Here is a 13,381-nt window from a genome sequence, read left to right as displayed (position 1 = left end):
CAAATGAAGAAGCGATGAATGTTAACATTAAAATTTCATATTTATCTTTATTCAAAAAAAAAATAAAAAAAAATATGATATTAAAGTGATGAATATTAACATTACTTGGGAGAATAAGCAGAGAGAAAAATCTAGAGAAGAAAAGAAGCGGTGTAACGGCCAACAAAAAAAAAATTAGAGGGTATATGATTCTGTTATATATATTGGAATGAAAAAAGACAGAGAAGAGATGAAATAAAAATAGGTTTTGGGTTGATGACATATATTATTATTCTCAGCTAGCTATGATATAAATTAGAATAAGAATGTCCAAATTATAATAGGAAAAGGAATACATAGATATTTAATTTTTAAATTCTTTATGGCGAACTAAATAATAAATAAAAAAAAAGATAAAAAATAAAACAAAAGCTAAATAACAAAAAAAATAATAAATAAAAAAAAAAAGATAAAAAATAAAATAAGAGCTCGTATCATTTTAATATGCCCTGCTAAATGTTCATTGAATACCTGTAATTAGTTTACTAAATACAAAGTGCACAGCTAATACTAATTAATTAGTTAGGCTTTAAATCGATGTGTATAGTACAATATGAGACCGAATAACTGAACTTGGTTAATCCTTTTTCTCTTCTCCATAGAAAAATAAAAGTGATGTTAATAGACAATTAGAGCAAAAATACAGTTACAACTTACAAACCAGATGCATTAGGCATTAGTACAATACAAATTACATTTTAATCTTTGCTAGGGACAATGTGATTGGATCACGTACGAACAATATGATTTGGAAAAGAAGGCAATTTTGTTGGAGTAGATAATGTTTTGAACCAACGCCGAAACTGAATTGGAAGCTTTAATTCCCTTGGGCGAGTCTCCAAACAGCACCAAAACCAGGAAAATAACCCAACATACCTCAAAACAACGCATATCTTCTCCACCACAGCACAGAATTCATCTTCTTCTCTACTCTACTGAATTTCGGTCTCCGTCATAACTAAGCAGAGATCGCCTGGGCCTATAGGCCCAATAAGAAGTTAACGGGCTTTTGGAAACTACAGGCCCAATCGAATTTGAAGATTGGGAAATTGAAATCAGTGGTTTGCAATCTCCATAGATCAAATAAGCAAATACGCAGCCAACTATGACAACCACCATAGGAGACATCACAGATACCCAAAATAGATGTGGCCTTTTCAGCTTTTGAAAATTTCTCGTATATATGTAAATATTATATAAATGTAAATAAGAGAAACATTTATTTGTATAATTATTATTATATATATATATGTAAGCTTACAATATATCTGGTAAATTGAAGGAAAATAAGGAAGATTGTGTCCACTAACGCACTCTCCCACTTCCACTGCAAAAAGAAGATTGACTTTAATTAATTCAATTGCCAACAACTCCCAATCTCATGGCCGAGCCCGTTTGGGCTCTGATTATCTCCGGTTTCTCTTTACTGTGATTGGCTAGCGGTGTTGTGTACGCTAGGACGCGATGCAGAGGATTATGGTGTACGGAACTTTCCATACACGAACGGCTTGGCTGCATTGGTTGGTAGGAGGGATTTAGATGGAAAGCGGCTCTCAAGGCAATGTTCGAGTTTTTAGATTCTAAATACACAGGTGGCCAACTCCAACAAAACAACTTTTCTTTCTCGATTGTTTTAGAATATTTAATTGAGGGCAGAGGTGATTCAATTGTTTTAAGATATTTAATTGAGGTGATTGTTAATATCAGTTCAAATTCAAATATTTAATTTAGGATATTTATTATTATTTTATTATAGATAAATAATATTTTATTATTTTATTAAATAAAAATTAAAAGTACCCATAAAATTCTTAAAAACCAAAAATTTCAGTTATATAGGTATACTTTATATAGAATAGATATATATTGGTGTTATACGTAAGGTTAGGGCTACAAATAGATATTATAATTATATATTGGTGTTAATTATAATTATATTGGTGTTATACGTATAGATATTAAAAAATAATTATATTGGTGTTATATATTAATAATCTATATTTATTGGAGAAGTTTTTTTTTTTAAAAAAAAAAAATAATATTATAATTATATATTAGTGTTAATTATAATTATATTTATTGGTGTTATACGTATAGATATTAAAAAATAATTATATTGGTGTTATACTTATTGGTGTTATATATTAATAATCTATATTTATTGGAGAAGTTTTTTTTAAAAAAAAAATATATATATTGAAAAAAGACTCGGTGGCTCAAGGATGGAACTTTTATATTAGTTAGAGATTTTTTAAAAAAGTAAAAACTTAATACGAATCATTTTATGAATCATTTAATATTAATAAATCGAATAAAAAATTAAATAAATGAGAGAAGTAAAGAGGAAATAGAAATATGTATTTAAGTTAATTAATTAATTGTATAATAATTATAAACTTAATAAAAAATTAAAAAAATGAGAGAATTAAGGAGAGAAGAGATAGTGCTATTTGAAGTAATTTCAGACGGCCACGTCACCGCCTCATACTTCTCCTTTATATATATATACTAGCAAAAAACTACGTGCGACGCACGTATATTAAATTTTATGCTAGGTTTTTTCTATGTTATTTGAAAGTGAGATTATTATTGAATACTGAATGCAATATATTAGTGTTTAAGAAAGCTTAATGATTTAAATATATTCTTAAGTTAATCCAAAAATAAACTAAAAATTGATGTTCCAATATTTAAAGAAATATTACTTAAATAGGGGTAAGATAAAAAGAAAATTAAAAATCAATCTCTAAATTGTTGATAATTGAAGATAGCATTAGTCTAAAAATTGTAGATAAGAAAACTAATGATAGTCATTGGTAGATTTCAATCTTCATTTTCTTTGATAGAGACAATAGTGTAATTTTTGTATTTTGCACTTTTCATTCTAGTTGGGTCCGCATATATCTGGATTATCCATTTTTTCTTTGATAAATTGAATATGGTAGTGTCGACAAAGCGGCGGTGTTCCTGCAAACAGTGATGTATTTTCATTTAAGATGATTAGACATGGTATGCATAATTTATTTAATTAAAAAATCAACATATGAAAGGCATGTAAAAGTAGACAATTTAAAATATATAAATCACTTCCGTAAATCCAATAAATATACTAAATTACTAATAATCATAATAATAACAATAACAATAAAAGTCCTGGATTCTGATTAATCTACCTCCCAGCAAAGACATTAGGATCCAAGATGCCAAAACGACCTACAAATTCACGGAATGGCTTTCTTGTAGGATATCCAGCACAACTAATCCTAATGGCCTCCATAACCCCCTGAAATAAGAAATTTATCAATTACATTATGTACATAATGCAACCAAACACAATCAATTGGTAGTGACACAAGAACATTTGAAAGACCACAATAAAAAACATACCCCGCAACGAAGCTGCTGCAAAATATTGCTATTCTCAAATATAGAGGGCTTCAGAAGATTAATGGGCTTTACACATCTTATGTAGTGAGGCTCAGTAACACTCAACGTTTCAAGCAAAGACTGCAGTTGTTGCTGTATAAAGTACAAGAAAGATTGTCACCATAATAGATCTGACTAATATACCCGAAGATATAAATATTAGGAAAGAAAAACAGACCTTAAAGCGAGAGCTTATTGAAGATAATTTCGATGATTTGGATGATTCTTCTGGTAAAGGAGGGAACAAGCCTGCAACAAAAGAACAATTGGAAGCACCCAAAAGTTCTTGATATTCAGCAACAACATAATCTTTGTTCTTATCCAAGAAGAGCTCCGTTTGATAAGTAACCTGACAGTACAATGTTACCATGGATATAAATATTGTACAATTTTTTGCATCCTCTTCCACAAGATTAAATAATCAAAGTATTTTACAATAATCCTGTTAAATTTCACACTTACTTCTCCAGCATAATGACAAATTGTGAAGAAGCGATACGTTGTATACGACAACAAACAAACATAGAGAAGTTGTTCATTGGATCCATAGTATTCAATGTTGAGATCGAAAGTTTGATATTAATCACTAACAATAATATCTTGTTTGTCCTTTATCAATACAATTAATTTATTGAATTCATCCCACAACTTAATCAATAACGGTGAGACTTGAAGAATGGAGAGCCCAACCAAATTTGTTGGAGCATTTGTAAATGATCGACAATGAAATTCAAAACTTCACAGATTAATAATAAGTATGTACACCAATTCAAAACACAAATACAAACTCAATCCTAAAAAATCTGAAGTAATCATAAAAGGATAAAACCATATATAAGTAAAAGTATTGATTAAAGAGACAAATAAATGCAAAATAAAATTAATAAATTATATTCCTGATATTTTAATATTATATTTATATATAACTGAGTTTTTCATCACCCCTCTAACCACCCATTCAAAATTTAGGATAATTGGGAACACATATAATTAACTTTTTATATATACTGTATACAGATGTGTGCCTTGAATGGAACAATAAAACTATAGTAACCACAGTGAAAAAAGAAAGAACGATAACTGATGAAGGTGATCGGTAGGATTGAGTCGGCAGTTAAACCCATTGAAATTTGACATTTATTAATTAATATTACACCAAACAATATCTATTCTATATAAAGTGTGCTTATATAACCGAATTCTTAGTTTATGAGAAATATATGGGTGACTTTTTATTTATATTAAAAATAAAATAGTTTATTATTAAAAATAAAATGATTTATGAGAAATTCATGGGTCACTTTTTATTTATATATAATAAAATAAAAAATAAATAAATCCCATTAAATCCAAAAAAAAAAGTTCTAGATTTTCTTTAATTACCGTATTTCTAACTCTATTTAATTATTTATGCCTCTTTTATAAACCCTATTTGATTAAAGTTAAGATTATAACATTAATTTAAATTATTGTTCATATATTGCTTAATCCTATTAATAAAAAATAATTCAATATATGAACCCTATTTGATTAAAGTGAAATAATTCAATATATGAACCCTATATGATTAAATCACGTTAATCAAATAGGGTTCATATATATTGAATTATTTTTTAATAATGGGATTAATCAATATATGAACAATAATTTGAATTAATCTTATAATCTTATAATCTTAACTTTTTAATTCAATTATTAATTATTTGTCACATAATTATTAAGTCTTTTCCCTTTAATTTTCTTTTTGTTGATGATGCTAATTTATTCATATTAAGGTAGTGTTCTACTAGGGGATCTAACGAGTTTCGCCCCTTCGCTATTGGCCTCTAAGAGTTCAAATTCCAGTATTGTATAAATTTTCAATTTGTTCTATTTCTTATATTAACAGAAATTTTGCTACTTTTTTTTTTAATTTACAACTTTAATGTTTATATCTTATTAGGGACATTCATGAAAATTTGAGTTTCTTTGAAATATACAATTAATGAGCATTATTTTTTGATCGTATTGTGTTTTCCATGGCTGAAAACCTCAATAATCTCTATCATTTGATATCAAATAAAATAAAACTGTCATGATGTATACATTATGGTTATTTAATGAGTAATTAGTGTGTTGAAATTGTCAAGCTGATATTTAGAATTGTTTATAATTGAATTGTTTCTTTGTCAAAATAAATATTAAGTATATTCATATGTTTATAGGTTTATCTATTTTCTCTTAGATCAATCATGCTCATATAGCAAAAAAATCATACTCATATAGACATGTTATTTTCATTTTGTAATTTAGATCTTCTTAGTCATTATTTAGTTCACTTAAACCTTTTAGGTACTCTATTTACAAAGATCTGTATTACATGTATTATTTATTTTTGACTATGAGGAGGTGGATTTCTTTATTGGGAAACATATAGTCTGACAAATTATCGTTCATATATTGAATAATTATTTTTGATTAATGGGATTCATATATATAACTGTGTATATTGAATTCTTTATTCAAATAATTATTTTTTATTTTTACGTGATTATTTATTGTTCATATATCTAGAACCCTATTTGATTAAAGTTAAAATTATAAGATTAATTAATTTATAATTTCTTCCTATACACATAATAATAATCTCACCTAATAACTAATAATATTTTTTCTTTAATTTTTAATTGTATCACTTTAAAATAACATAGAAAAAAAACTAGAATAAAATTTAGTATACGTGCCTTTGCACGTAGCTTTTTACTAGTATATATATATATATATATATATATAAAGATATATAATAAGCAATAAACATATATTATTACGTAGATTTTGATTTGAGTAAAACCACAAGAAACCAGGAACCGACTCGATCGCGCTCTCTTTGAATATTTTGATTTGATCACATGCATATGAAGATTAATTAAACTGTAAAAGAAATAAAAAAAAAAATACCTTTCTGCCATACTTCGAGAATGGGACTACAGCGGGGGCTGCGTCAACCTGTACACAAAAATCAAAACTTTTTAGAAAAATAAAATGGAAAAGCAAAAAAAAATTTAAAAGACAAAACAAATGAAAGAAAAAAATTCAAGTGTAAACGTACTTTAATGGCGGACTGGTTGCTGGACTTGCTCATTACAAGAACTGCTATATGAAAAAGTTAGGGTTTAACAAGGAGAAGAAGAGAGGTAGAGAGAAGAGAACCCAGAAAAACCCAAGGGTTCATGAGAAGAACGTCTCCGATTTTGATTCCTCGATCTGCGACGAAAGAGTTCCATTTTGGTCCTTCGATCTTGACAGAAGTGATGCTACTGTCGGTGCCCGTTGAGAATATCGGAGTTACGCTATCCAAGAATTCTGTTGGGCATCATGCGATATAAATTGGGCATCATGGACGAAGAAGAGAAGAAAGAGGTTTGAATTGAAAGGGGAAGAGCTATTCTTGATATTAATCCCCTGTTGTTTTCTTTTTAAATGGGATGTGATTTTATTTAATATCAGTTCAAATATTAAAAGGATTTGTTTTATTATTATTTTATTATATATAAATAATATTTTATTATTTTATTAAATAAAAATTAAAAGTCACCCATGAATTTCTCATAAATCAAGAATTTCACTTATATAGGCACACTTTATATAGAAATATATATATATATATATATATATATATATAGATTTGAACATTATAGCCATTTCAAAAAAAAAAAAAGAACTTTATAGTTAATAATGTAAATTGTACCCTAACAAATGTTAAAATCAAATTCTTATATACTACTAAACTAAACACTAATTATATTAAATAATTTCGTTGGTAGGCTACATACAAATAAAAAATAAATAAATAAATTACGGCATAAATACTTAATGTTTTAGATTTTATACACTTAAATAGCTAATGTTTATTTTTAGAGGCAAAAATACCTAATGTTACAATACTCTTACACCGTTACTACCACTTCCATTAACTCATAAATATGGACACGTGAAGAGTTTAGATGCATTACATTTATTTTTATTTTATTTTAAAACTTAAAATTTTTAATATCAGAAACTAAATGCTACTTGTTTAAAAAAAAAACAAAAACCTGTTCTCATAACAATTTTCACATGATCTTAGCACTTCAATTCGATAATCATGTTCCATATAATGCACTGGTTCACTTTGCTATGATAATTTAGTATTGTATCTCTCTTATTTTTTTTAAAAAAATAAGTAGTATTTAGTTTTTGATATTAAGAATATTCAATTTTAAAATAAAATAAATAAATTTAATGCATTGGTGCCCTCCACGTGTCTATATTTACGGAAGTGGTAGTAACGGTGTAAGAGAATTGTAACATTAGGTATTTTCGCCTCCAAAAATAAACATTAGGTATTTAAGTGTATAAAATCTGAAACATTAAGTATTTAAGCCGTAATTTTCCAAAAAAAAAAATTAAACTTTAAGGAGATATTATAAATTTTAAAAATTTGAGGGAAAATATATTTTTTATAATTGTAATGATTACAATTTATTTGTACAAATACATATTAGTCTTGTTTTTTTAAAAAAAAAAAATATATATACATTAACCTTAAAAAAATAAATCGAAAACCCCTAATGTAAATATTTTGTAATAAACCCATGCAGGGTTCCTCCACTAAATTAAAATAAAAGTATATATTCAAAGTTAAATCAAACTCAGATATTATAATAATAAAAAAAAATAGATATGAAGATATATATGTGTACAAATTTAAATTTGAAATATAACTTAAAATATGCGCGTAAATAGTAGTCTAGTATATATATGTGATTTAAGTAATAGATAATTCATTAAAAAAAAATATCTAAACTGAGTGATTTTTGATCGTTAGATTTATAAATTAATCTATATAGAATTTCAGGTTAAATTAATAATGCTATTTTAATTTTAAACAAATAAATTTATTATTCCAAATTAACGTATTCATTAAAAAAGAAAAGGAAAGCAACGGTGAGATATTTTAAATTTAAAAGATATGTAAAAAAATCTTTTTGTACGCGTATTTATTTGAAACTATTATTAAGTCACTATATATAATGCCTAAGCCCTAATATATGATACATAATTCATTACATATTCAGAAATTAAAAAACAAAGATATTAATTAAAAGAAACAATGAAGAGATTACGTAGAGAAAGTGATTTTTATAGCAATGTTCATGAAAATGATTATAGTGAAGAACAAAGTATTTACTCTATAAATAATACGGGTAAATGGAAACGAAGTCAACTACTTGGAAAAGGTTATAATGGCACTGTTTACTTGGTTGAGATGATCAAACCACCTCCAATAATAACATCATCACGTTTAAATGGTTCTCATCCTATTATGGCCGTTAAAACTACTTTGGCTTCTCGTAGTGATGAGCTCAAGAAGGAGAAGAAGTTACTCCAACTCTTTCATGATAGTCCTTACATTGTTCGATGTTTTGGAGATGACATAACAATCACAACAGACAACAACGGAAACAAAACTAAACTCTACAATGTTTTCTTGGAGTATGCTCAAGGTGGATGTTTAGCTGATTTTATGGACGTTACTATATTGTCTGAGACTAAAGTGAGACAGTATACAAAATCTATTTTGAGAGGACTTGAGTGTGTTCACAAGAAAGGTATTGTTCATTGCGATTTGAAACCTGAGAATATATTGATGGTGAAGGAAGAAGACGACGATGAGGATTTTGTGGCTAAAATATCGGATTTTGGACTTTCGAAAAAGATGTCTGATGATTGGAGGACTCCTGGTATTGTGAAAGGAACAAAAGTTTATTGGGCTCCGGAATGTGTAGAAGATGAAATTCAAGAACAGTGTTCGGATATATGGGCACTAGGTTGTATTGTTTTATATATGCTAACAGATGGAAGTATGAGATGGAACAACAAAATAAATGAAACTATGTCTAAAGATGCTAAAGATTTTCTCGTCAAGTGTTTTGAAGCCAATCCATTGGAAAGACCATCCGCCACCATGCTTTTGAGTCATCCATTTGTAGGTGGGAGTGGATTTATTAATAAAGTAATTCCTAAGAGAAAAAAGATAAAGAACTCTTAATTTTTATCAATCTATCTTTATTTGATATGTAAAAATTTTTAAAGACACTTTATTTTAATAATTTTTATTTTATATAAAAAATTATATTTTTAATTGTATTAAGCTTTTTTAATTTTTTTCTTCCAATTCATTTTCTTAAAAACTATACCTATCAAATAAAAATAAATTTTATTATTTTAAATATTATGATAAAAAAAATTGAAATAAAAATTTATATGAAATTTTCTTAAAAAACAAACGCCTCCTTCTTCTTCAATGTTCTTCTTTGAAGAACATGAAGAACACCATCAACAATGAAACACAGAAAAAACCAGAGATGATTAAACACCTTAAACCGATCCTATCCCACCCCAGAAATCACATAAACATAATATAGAAACTGCAGAAAAATAAAAGGAAGAGAATACACCAGATTTATAGAGGTTCCCCAAAAACAATTGCTGGGTACATCCTCTTGAGCTCGCCTCAGATAGCTCGATTCCCCTATAATTCTTCAAAGATCAAGTGTACAAAGTTCTGGGTTCCAAAAAACAAAGGTATGATTTTGGAAATCCACTTTTTAATTACAGTCACTACACCAAAAACTCTAATTAGTGTCATTTTTAAAATGTCACTGTTACTAATATTTAGTGACATTTTATATTTTAGTAGCTTTTTTATAAAATGTAAGCTATACTAATGTGACTAAAAATTCAAATGTCACTAATTAGTTTTCTAGTCACATTTGAAAATGTCACCTAAATATGAATTGTGGCAATTTCAAATGTCACCATAATATTTATTATTTATATATTTAATGTTTAAAAAATAATATAGTGACATTTTGAAAATGTAAAAAAATTATACTAGTGACATTTTTCTAAAAGGCCACTAAAAATTATATATAATGCATTATTTATTTTTAATTAAAATAATAGAATTTTTTATATATATATATATATATATAAATCATCGTAATTTTCTAATTTTTACTCATTTTTTATTCCTTATTTAATTTATATATGTATTAAAAAAAAAAACTCTAAACCATAAAAGTCAATAATATATAAAAAAAACTCTAAACATAAAAGGGGAATAAATATAATTTTATATTAACATTCAAACTAAAATAAGTTTGTTACATATATATTTCAACAATATAAAAATATAATACATAATAATTTTGTATTCTTACAACAAACATGAACAATAATAATAAAAATTGTATACAAACTATCTATACAACATCAATAAAAATAAAAAAATATTTACAATTTAGTCTATTTTTCTATGTTAGTAAAGTCACATCATTGAATCATGAAGTTGTTTATCTGATTTTCGTGAAACCTGCATAATTTTTAGCACAATAAATAACAAATAAATAATCATCCATATACATATATAATGAAAACTTTAAATATGTATTTAATTGTTACCAGAAATGTTGTTGGCCATGCAATAGATGCTCCAACAACTTCACCAATTGTCTTGTATTGTCCATATGGTCTAATTAATTCCTCGTCGGGGTTGATACAAACTTGAACAACAACTTCAGAATAATGATCTCCGAGCTCTTTTCCTCCAACTTCTTTTGATGAATCTTTACTAACAACTAGACCAATAGCAATTGTTTCAGGATCAGCAGTAACACTCTTAAGATTAACCATTTCACCAACCTACACAATAAATTATGACATAAAAATACACAAAAATTAATAAATTCATTAATAAAAAATATTAATATTTAAGTAATAACTAAACTATATAATAATAATAATATTTACCTCAACAATTGGAATATCATATGCTGAAGATGAAAACCACAACTGACGTCGAGATTCCTTGTTATGTGACATACAAGGCTTTTTGGCCTACATATATAACAACATATCAGTAACATAATTTATTGGTTAATAATTTTTTTGAATCAATTGAAAAATTAAAACGTAACCAGTTGTGAAGAAGTGGCATTGTCATTGTAATTAAGAGCCTGCACATAATATGTTCAGTTTTAAGTACTGAAAAATATGGAATAATAATAAAAACTAAAGAGATATTATTAAAAAAAAATAGAGAGATTAAAGCTCTAACCATGTCAGGTATAATAGATGTGTCATTTGCATTGTAATTTTGCTTGTTGGCTTGAACTTGAGATCTTAATTCTTTCAATTCAGCTTCTAGAGTCTGTATATACTTCTTTTGGTTTCCTTTCTTGGTGGATTTGTTTTCCCATACGTCAGATGGGCAAACACCAAAACCGTACATACGGACTGATCCGTATTTTTCTTTACCCATTACTTCAGAGAAAGTGTCATTCATACCCTTTTCCTTTGATACATCTTCATTCAACTCTTGTTTCTCTTGTAATTGTACCTATCATTAATATAAATTAAGAAGTAATAAAACAACAAGCTAGGCATAAATTAAAAAATATTCGATCATACCATTACTTCTTTCGTTGTATCAGTTACACTCTTATCTTTTTTTGTATAGCAGACGTTAAACATAGCAGCACGTGTTGGTGTACTTCCACCATTCTCTTTCTACAAATGAATATTTAGTTGTAATTAAATATTAATCAAAGTATGCATACTTACGAAGCAATGTTCAATCTATATGCTCAAATAATTTTGTAGTTTACCTGTGCTGCTCTAATTTGTGCAAAACTTTTTGTGCCAGTTGTATGGTTGTATTTCTTTTGACCACGACTAGCTTTGTTTGTAGCACTTATTTTCTAAAACAATATATAAAATTGCATTTAATAAATATTAAATTAGTGAAATATGAAAAAATAATATACTCAATTAAATATTAAAAGAAAAAATACCTTTGCATCGTCTGTTGCCCAATATTTTATTAATTCCTCCCATTGCCCAGCATATACTCTTTTATCCTTATATTTTTTTTGCTCCTCAAAAGATAAAGTTTCCGAATAGTAAGTTCTCTTAAGATAAGCTTTCCAATTTTTAAGTTCCTTACCACAAGACCGCATAGTCCAATTTTCTGCCAGAGGAGGAATATCAAATTTTTCCTAGAAGTTTTAAAGCATGCATTAGCAATCTTAAATGTACTAAATAGAAATTTCAAAATTAATTCAACTACTGATCTAAAATGCTAAAAAAATCATTTGAAAAAACAATAATTTTTTACCTGTATGATTTTCCACATTCTATCTTTGTATTTGTCAGGTACTTTATGCCAACTTTTGTAGTTAATTGGAGCATTTTTTCCATCTCGTACTAATGTCCCAATAAAATTTGTAAGCTTACTTGCGTTTTTATCATGTGGTTGCCCAAATTCATTACATGTGATTTCCATCTTTGTACCATCATGATTACCCCAAATGTCACGCATTTGTGTTGGACCTCTACCATTCTTTTTACCATTATTATTTGTCAACAAATCTGTAAATGAATCTACACAATCTTCATCTTGTTCAGCCAATCTATATTGCATATATCTATCCATACCTGCAGACATTTGTAACAATAATAAAAAAAAAAGTAGAATAGTTATAAATCTTTCATAATTATTCAAATAAACAATAAAATTCTTTCTACTACTTTTAAAATCATAAAATTCTTTAATGCTCACTGAAATGAAAAAAAAAAAAAAATTAAGTCTTCCAGAGCAAAATCATAAAAAAAAGTAATTACAAAAAGGATGCTAAACAAAAATTACTTAAAACTTCCCTCATAAGAAATATTAATTTATATTACTTTTAACTTGATAATTAACTCATCACAAAGAATCAATGTTGTGTTTTTATAAAATTAAAGACTCAACAAAATAAACATAAAAATAATGAATATATGTAAAATAAATGACTTTAATCCATAAGCAAAGATAGTGAGCCACACTATACAG

The 13,381-nt window shown here is 26.8% G+C and overlaps 3 protein-coding genes across 3 annotated transcripts in view; 2 read left to right on the top strand and 1 right to left on the bottom strand.

The window, feature by feature from the left end:
* The window catches only part of LOC115702574 (replication protein A 70 kDa DNA-binding subunit B-like), a 65,124-nt gene that overhangs the window by 10,569 nt on the left and 41,174 nt on the right, over positions 1–13,381 (top strand). The window lies entirely within an intron of this gene.
* LOC133032207 (mitogen-activated protein kinase kinase kinase 20-like) lies at positions 8,597–9,535 on the top strand. The gene has a single exon (XM_061106078.1). It carries the CDS (start codon positions 8,597–8,599, stop codon positions 9,533–9,535), a length of 939 nt encoding a protein of 312 aa, XP_060962061.1.
* LOC133032206 (uncharacterized) lies at positions 10,817–12,994 on the bottom strand. The gene is made up of 9 exons (XM_061106077.1): positions 12,665–12,994; positions 12,342–12,545; positions 12,156–12,248; positions 11,959–12,057; positions 11,606–11,887; positions 11,466–11,504; positions 11,299–11,385; positions 10,951–11,190; positions 10,817–10,861 (listed from the first exon to the last, which is right to left on the bottom strand). The coding sequence occupies exons 1-9, from the start codon at positions 12,992–12,994 to the stop codon at positions 10,817–10,819; spliced, it is 1,419 nt and encodes a 472-aa protein (XP_060962060.1).

This window comes from Cannabis sativa, chromosome X, assembly GCF_029168945.1.
Source record: "Cannabis sativa cultivar Pink pepper isolate KNU-18-1 chromosome X, ASM2916894v1, whole genome shotgun sequence".
Classification (NCBI taxonomy): Eukaryota; Viridiplantae; Streptophyta; class Magnoliopsida; order Rosales; family Cannabaceae; genus Cannabis; species Cannabis sativa.
Note: the sequence above shows the minus strand (reverse complement) of the source record. Positions and strands in the feature narration are given on the sequence as shown.

Excerpts from the sequence above, each read along its gene's own strand:
- LOC133032207 (XM_061106078.1), top strand. The coding sequence starts at position 8,597 with ATGAAGAGATTACGTAGAGAAAGTGATTTTTATAGCAATGTTCATGAA.
- LOC133032206 (XM_061106077.1), bottom strand. The coding sequence starts at position 12,994 with ATGTCTGCAGGTATGGATAGATATATGCAATATAGATTGGCTGAACAA. Across the intron at positions 12,058-12,155 it reads CACAAATTAGAGCAGCACAG|AAAGAGAATGGTGGAAGTAC; the intron begins GTAAACTACAAA and ends ATTCATTTGTAG. Across the intron at positions 11,505-11,605 it reads CATCTATTATACCTGACATG|GCTCTTAATTACAATGACAA; the intron begins GTTAGAGCTTTA and ends TATTATGTGCAG.